Below are 8,589 nucleotides of genomic sequence, written 5' to 3' on the forward strand. Positions count from 1 at the left end.
CCATCCTACCGTTCAGCTCATAAAAACCTTTTTTCTGTTTGTCTTTATGTATTACCTTTCGTATGCAGCTTTACTGATTTCAGGGCATATTAAAATATAAGCATTACACCTCTTTGTCAGTGACGGGTCTCATGGATCTACCTCCTCAACAGCGTATACATTTTATAAAAATAGAAGCTTTGGAGGAATTTCTTACCGGTGCCCAAGAAATCCCTCAATAATGATTGCTACTTTTTCAAATGCATGAATAAAGTGGCTTATCAAATATTAGTTGACAATTTTGCAGAAATACCAGTAAGAGATGTCATAATCAAGAAAAAACATTGAAGATGACAAATTTCTTATCAATTTTTTTTATTTTAGTTAATGCTGTTCATTGCTTTTGTGTTACAATTATGGGGGACTTGTGAAGAGATTCAAGTATTTTGAAATATTTTAAAGTTAAGGACTTGAAAACTTTTTGTAGCATTTTCAGAAGATATGTGAGTGAGTAATTTTTGTGTTATCTTCTTTGTCTTCAAACCAAATGCATGTATATATGTGTAGGTATGTATGACATGTTTAGGTGTTAGATATGTCATAACCTAGAAATTTCATTTTTATCGATACATAAGACTTTAATTTCATTTATGTAGGGCTGCTTTTGAAAATTTAGCTTTTATCAAATTACATAAATGCTCTTCTTACTTAAAAATTACAGACATTATTTATGTATACATAATCTAATATATATATATAATTAAATTTATAAAAATATAAATATATGAATAACAACATACATAATCCATAAATATGTATACAGTCAAATATATTTAAATATTTTTTTTATTTAATATGTATTGTAATTAGACCCGGGCATTTAATTTAGTTTAATTTATTTAGGAGGTACTTTCTAAGAAAGCCACATCCCGAAAGAGTCAGTTCTTATCCCGAAATAGCAGTTCTTATCCTCATGTAAGGGAGAAAATATTAAGTCCAGAGTATGTACCTGCATACTCCAATAATATAGCACAGTGGTGGGACACAGTATTGTAAATTAAAAAAAGTGAAAAGAACTATTTTTTCACACAACACGTCCCGAGAACCACCCGTTGCATCGAAAAAAAAAACATTCATAATACAAACAAAAATACTAGTGGTGTTATAGTGATATTCTGATAATATTTTGGTGATATTCTAGTAGTATTCTGGTGTGATTCTATTGATATTATAGTAATATTATTGTAATATTTTGGTGGTATTATGATGATATTCTGGTAGTATCATTGTGATATTAATGTATTATTATGTAAGTATTCTTGTGACATTCTGATGATATTCTAATGATATTCTGATGATATTTCAGTGGTATACTTGGGATATTCTGCTGGTATATTAGAATACCACCAAAATACTATAATAATACCACTAGAATATCACCATAAATCACCATAATATCATCAGAATACTATCAGAATATCATCATAATAACATTATAATACTACCATAACACCACCAGAAAACCACCAACATATCATCATAATACTACAAGTATACCATAAAAATATCATTATAAAACCATCTGAATACCACCTGAATACCACCAAAATATCATTAGAATACTACAAGAATATCATCACAATGCTACCATAATAACACCAAAATACTACCAAAATACTATCAGTATTATTGTTAGTATTATGATGATTTTTTTGCAATGCAACGTGCAGTATTCGGGTCGGTCGTATAAAAAAATAACTTTTTTTATTATTTTTTTAATTTGCAAAATTGGGTTTCACCACTTTACAAAGGACTTTGTATTATTACAGGCAACAGGTACGTATTCCAAACACAATATTTTCTCCATGTAAAGTGTGCATGAAATATTTCAATATTTCTTTCTTTTGAAATTTCGAATAACTAAGCACACATTAATGTTTTAATGATAGATTGCATAGAGAATTATGTTTAAAATATCACGAATTCAAGCAACACATTTTATGATTATTATTTCGAAAAAAAAAAGTGCAAATTTGATGTAGGCAAAGCAAAAAATTGCAATATTTCTGCCTGTTTAAATTAGCCGAGTTCTCAAATGCATCACATAATTCTCAGGCGTTCAACAATCATGAGGTTCCAGCCATCTTCGAACATAACCACAACCAAAAAAATTAAAAATAATAATAATAAAAGAATTAAAAAAATTAAATGTAAACAAAGATCTTTAAAGCAGAACAGCCTTTTCAATCAATAATCCGAGTAAATTTACAGTACTGATAGAAATGTCAAAATTTCAGCTTCCAAGCTTAGCTGCTCGCTGCTCCTACTGTTGCTCCAATGATAACAGCATTCATGGTAGCATCAATAGCATAAACCACATGAAATATTGCAATCAGAGCTACAACAAAAGAATAATCACAGTTCGCTGTTATCGTTGCTCCAAATGCGTGCTTCTCCAGCTCCAAATTCAGTTTATGCTCTTTACTAAGCTGCATTTATCCACAAAAACTTTAGCCATCAGTAAGAAGCTGAAAGCAAATCTATTACAATTAATACTAAATTCTGCTGCATCTGTAAACTTTGAGAAATTGTTCGAAGATCTTATAATTTATCTGAACTCATTTGAGGTTCTGTCAGTAAGTTTGAATTACCTGAGCTACAACAAAGGATGAGTCTCCTTTATAAATGGTGTAATTTTTCTTGCTGTAACTTCCTACTATCTTAAAATCGCAGTTTTCTTCTTTTGCGTTGGCTGCAAGGAAGACGAACCACTCGTCATGAAGCTGGAAAGCAGAGCTTCTTCTTAAGGTGAACAAAAGATCTGTCCCCTCCGTGCTTTCCCCTCTGAACGCTTGCCATCTATGGTGCATGGTGCGAAACTGCATGACCAACATCAAAGTTTATAAATTTACCTTCTTAGACTTGAAAAGAAGAGTAAAGTTCTGACCTTTGCTTTCATGGTGAGTATGGTATGCCCGGCGGCATCGCTGAGCTGGGTGAAACCGCCCCAAGAGGAATCTTGGGCTCTGAAGAGAACGTTACCGGCGGCATCAACGGCGGCGAGCGGGCCGCTCTTTTTGTGTCCTGGAGGCTTTGTCGTGAATGCGAGGTCAATGGGGTAAGGGGTGCAGAAGAGGGGGTTGATGACGGCGGTGGAGGCGGAATCCATGAGGAAGAATTTGAAGTTTGGGCTCCTTTAATTTCTTTGCTTGTGGATTTCTGTGGTGTAATTGGGGGAGAAAGCAAAGGGGATTGGGATTATGGGATTTTGGGGGAAGGCGAGGTGGGAAGGGATGAAGGAAATAATAACTGGGCTAGTTTGTTCCTTCTCCGCGTTGCTTAAGGATCTCGGTTTGAGCGGAAGACCAGGTTTTTTGATTGACCTGGTCTTGTTTGGCCCAGTTGACCACGTGTTTGATACAATGCCACAAAAGAAATTTTAGTGAATTCCTCAATGCTAACAATAACATTGAATTTATTAGAGTTTTGGCATTCAATTCTCTGTATGGATGAACGCTATTGACATGGTCTAAGATATAAGAGCAATAAAAGAAATAATATTATAGTTATCTCATGAGAAGAAGAGAGAGAAAGTGTGAGAGAGTTAGAGAGATAGAGAGAGAGAGAATGAAGTTTAACCCGTCTTGTCTTATTTATACTTATATAGAAAATGATACAACAATAATATTACATTTTTGCCTATGTTTTAGAAGGCTTCGTACTGAGATATTTATAATATTTTACATGTATGAGCTTGTCATTCTATTTTCTGGCTTGACCAACTTTGTTTAGTTTGATTCTGGTCGACAAGATCGGCTCAGCAGGCTGAGCTTGGTAGGTAATATGGTATGTCCGTTGATTCTTAATCCTTAATGAGAGCTTCTAGGTCATTCAAAAGATGATTTAATATGTTGTAGAATTAGATCTTTTCTTGTATCAACATTATACGAATGTTGCATATCACTATGTATATATCTATTACCAACTCTATATCAACACTACATCAGTCATATGTTGTAATCAATAGTGACTGTGTATTGGGAGCTATGCAAAAATAAACATATTTTCAAGGTATTATTCAGAACTCAGTAAATATTTAAAAGAGAGCATCCAAGTTCAGGTGGGCAATTGCATGGAACCACATAGGACAGTTTTATTTACAATATATTTACAATATAAGTCGTTAATAATAATATGCTCTTAATTAGTGAGTGCTTCCTTTTGCTTTGGTTCAAACAAGTGGTATAAATAAATAAATATATGTGGAGTTGTTGTCTTGGCCTGTAATTCGAAAGCTTCTACATGCTGATAGGTGGAGTTGTTGATAAATTAGATGGAGCTGCCTGATTGGCTTAGTGGGGTAAGTGTCTTGTGAGAGGCAGTGAGTCCAACTGAGGTGGGTGAGTTTCTCTATTTAGGCAAGCACTATTTAAGCCAAGGCAAGCCTATCAGAGTTGGGTGAGCCTTTTTGAACAAGGTTAATATTGTTGAGCTAGAGCGACTATCCTCTGTTTTACGTGAGTGCACATATGTTTAGATGTGTCCCTATTACTATCTTGTAATGTACATTTTAATTAAGCTTAATTTCTAGCTTCTCTTGTATCTTTGGAGAGCCACTTGCAAAAAAAATAAGAAAAATGCATGAGATATTTATTACTTTTATTAATTAAAAAGATAAAGATTTTTATTATTTCATAGCACTCAGATTATTTTCGAGGCAATCTTAGCTGTCGATGTTGACGCAAATAAATATATGAGACTACAATTGGCCTTTCTTCAAGAAGAGCAAGTCTAAGAAGCTTATGTTGCCTCTTCTATAATATGTATATCACATAGATACACTCTACTTACGCTGGTGGAATGTTTATAATTTGATGGAGCTAAGTTTAGGGAGATGTTAGTTTATCTGTGGTTATCCGTGTGAGTTAAAGATTAATAATTTGCCAAGCTTAGAGCAAGCATAAACATCTTTCCCTCAGACAAGAAATGGCAACCCTTTCTTTTGATGAGTCATTTGCTACACTTTGCTAAGAGGTTCTCTGAGTTAAAGCCCTAGTTTTCTATTATCCATAACTTCATATAGTTCTTAAGCTTAAGTGAGTTCTTGCCTGAAAGTGAGATTATTTTACAACAATTGGTTAGGGCTGAAATTATCTCAAATAATTTATAATTTGTTTATTTTTGTTAAGTTCATTCTTAGTGGTGAGTAGTGATAGATTCTTTTTTATTTAATCTATAAGAATAAGTCATAAGGTAAATGCACTATTTTCTTAATTGGTATTTTGTTTCTTCTTGGTTGTTGGTTAGCTATGATGATTTTTGATTAAGTGCGCTCATATTCATACTTACAATTTTCATTTCCTTTATTTTAGATAATTAGATGTCTTTTGAAATATTCGGGTCATGGTGGTTATAATAATGAGAGAATATATGATAAAAAATTTATCACTTACAGTAGATGTAATGTTTTCTTGAAAAACATTCTCTTTATCCACACTGTAAATAACCACTTCCTATCTTATTGAGACCTCAACCCTTGGTTCTTCCAATAGACTTATTACAATTTTGCATTCCTTTTTTTTTTTTTTTTTTTTGTTTTTTCCTCCAATCAGGCAACTCATCTTTCTCAATGTTAAAGGTGGCCACCACTCTTATAATTGAAGGGATCAGACCTTACTGAAAGCAAACTTTTCAAGCCATGGGACAAGTTAAAAGGATTATGTCCTATGAATGAAGATAAAGTCATCCTCAGAACTCAAAGCACTGATGGATGCTCAACAACCCAACCACCTTTAGTTCTTTTAACCTTTTTTTTAATAAATTTTTAATGAACTCATTAACAACCTCCACATACCCATTATGTTGATAATGATGCACTAGGTGAAGTTGTGGAAAATTATTTGAGCATAACAAAGTTTTTTAATCTTTTTATTGAAGAATTGTGATCCATATTTAATGGTGGTGATGATCATAGGGAGACCATATCAATATGCAAATATTGACATCAATTTTTGATGTCACATGCCCGGGATGTCCATGTGAATGATATAGGAGTTTCTTCAATTTTCCATAGTCTAAGACATCTGATAGGTTCTCTTGGTATGTGCCTCAAGCACAGAATCAGGATTGGTACTAACTCAACCATACCATGGAGAATTCACCATGAGGCGATGTAAATTTTGGCACATACAACTTGATGTCCATTATGGTGCTTTAGAGGCCATATTCCACCTATTTGGAGCTTCCGGTGACCAAGGGTGAGTCATCTTGTGTTTTGGGAAAAATTGGGTTAAGTTCTTCCTTGGAATGGTTCAATAAGTCAATGAATGCGAAAGTTAATTGAATATATGGATGACAAACCGAAGCAAAATCCTTCCTTATCCCCTTTTTGGTGGAATAAAAAAGAATAGCTAAAAATAAGATTAGTTCCCTTATACTAACCTTTACCTCATGCATCATATCTTCTTATAAGTTGGCATAAATTTAGTATAAATATCCATATTCCACCAAATTAATCTGATTAACTCTTGTCAATTCTATTACAATCTTTTTCAAGATTTGTACTAATGACAAATATTAACACCTCACTCAGCCAAATGAAATATACATGAAGTGCAATATGTTAATCATCATCCATCATTAGTCAACGCAATCTATAAATAATCTTTCACATTTATCTCTCATATCTCCCCATCCCAATAAAGAATGAAAAGTTTACTCACTACACATTCTTAAACATACCAACTTGATTATTTGATTGAAAGAGAAATATTAGTAAAAAATTCTTACATAGAAAATGGAATCAATTACAAAACAAAAATTATAACTTATCTCCATTCCTTCACTCTTGAGAAGCTGAAATTACAAGCATACAATCACAAAAATCTCTTAAACTCTCCATTCTCTCTACTTGATTGATCGTTTTAGGCTTCTCCTCTAATTCCACTCCCAGAATGCAAAAGAAAAATGATGTAAAGCCGTCCTTAATTTGGGAACATAACTTTTATACATCTCCATATGAACTCAAGTTTTGGAGCTGCCAAAACTATCAAAATCGGGTCTGTGCACTTAGGCCCATTCACTTGAAATATTTTCCATAAGGGATTGAAGCCATGACGCCGTGATTGCAGCGCCTAGGCACCGATGGTAGTGCTTAGGCGCCTAAGGGGCGACACCACCTTTCTGTCTTCTTGAGATTTGGCTCAACTTGGGGATGGACTGGCACCAAGGCGGCATGGACCCGACGCTTAAGCGCCAGATCACTAATTTCTCCGCTTCAATTTGTTTAAGTCCCATTTGACCCTCTTTCCACTGCAAATTGCAAAACAACCCAAAACATTTCTCAAAGCATACTATTATCAAGTAAAATACAAACATTTCCAAACATTTAATACAAATTTTAAGGACATGTTGCTGGATCTCTTGACTTTAGTAGCAGGTGACTGAGGAAATTTTTGTGTTTCATCAGATTGAGTGCTTCCTCTTTTTCTTCCCTCTCGATCACCAATATCTTCTATCTCAACATATATGAACATTTTAGAAGTAACTGATTGAAAATTTTAAATTCTGATCTTGTCCTTACACATCTCCATTTCATTGAATATAACATTTCTGCTTGTAATGAAAATCTTATTCTGATTGTCCCATAATTTAATCTTGAATTCATTTGTAGTTATTGGAACCTTCAATGGATTGAGCTGGAGTATGATCCCATATTTCAATATATACTAACTCAAATTGCTTTAACTTCACCATTAACCTTCTTTTGAAGAAATAAACTTTCTTTTGTTTGTCATATACACAATTTTCATAGAAATTCATTTTTTTAAATTTCAAACCCAAAAGTTTATTTTTTGATAGTAGAAACTTCATATATTTCTCGCTCATATGACCAAGCCCGTAGTGCCACAGACCTGCATTCATCTTTGCTCTAGCCACCTCAATGGAATATGACGTTTGGTTGATCTAGTAAATAGTGCCTTCAATGTTGCCCCAAGGTATCACTCCTGACCTCTAGTCACCTTCCATGAGTCATCTATAAAAGCAGTCAAATAGCCTGACTTTGTTAGCTGGCTAACAAAGATCGTATTTATCGTTACACTTCAAACATTTTAACTTCACAAAACTTATAGAATGTTCTATTTGACAACTTGATATTCACATCACCCAAGCTAATTATAGTGTTAAAGTTATTCAAGTCTTTAACCACTAGACCCTCTCGTGCCGTCTTCATATTGAATAACCCCTTCATCAGAAAAATCTTATTTGAAGCAGAAGGTTTTTCATGCATCTTTGTCAGTGCCACCATGAGAACCATAATCGTTTTCTCATTAACTATTTTGAATGCAACATATGAAGAAAGTGACAGATGGATAAAACTTGGGGTTGTTTTATCAAGAACTTCTCCTTTCTCCATAAAATCGATTCAGTCTTCTTGGCGATTCCTTATAGTGACAGATAAAATTTTTCCTGGTACAAAAAAATCCTCTAGTTGCATCTTCTAGAATGTGAAGTTCAACCCATTGAACTACTCTATTTTTTACCTTGCTTCGTTGGCCATTGCTCCCCCTCGAATCAAAAACCCAACTTTGATACAACTTGTCAGGATGG

General features: G+C 33.7%; 1 protein-coding gene across 1 annotated transcript; it reads right to left on the bottom strand.

The window, feature by feature from the left end:
* Nucleotides 1-2,202: 2,202 nt before the first annotated feature.
* LOC110028434 (protein LURP-one-related 15-like) lies at nucleotides 2,203-3,377 on the bottom strand. The gene is made up of 3 exons (XM_020730272.1): nucleotides 2,927-3,377; nucleotides 2,631-2,858; nucleotides 2,203-2,468 (listed from the first exon to the last, which is right to left on the bottom strand). The coding sequence occupies exons 1-3, from the start codon at nucleotides 3,146-3,148 to the stop codon at nucleotides 2,286-2,288; spliced, it is 633 nt and encodes a 210-aa protein (XP_020585931.1). The 5' UTR covers nucleotides 3,149-3,377; the 3' UTR covers nucleotides 2,203-2,285.
* Nucleotides 3,378-8,589: the final 5,212 nt, after the last annotated feature.

This window comes from Phalaenopsis equestris, unplaced genomic scaffold (genome assembly GCF_001263595.1).
Source record: "Phalaenopsis equestris unplaced genomic scaffold, ASM126359v1 Scaffold000511, whole genome shotgun sequence".
Taxonomy (NCBI): Eukaryota; Viridiplantae; Streptophyta; class Magnoliopsida; order Asparagales; family Orchidaceae; genus Phalaenopsis; species Phalaenopsis equestris.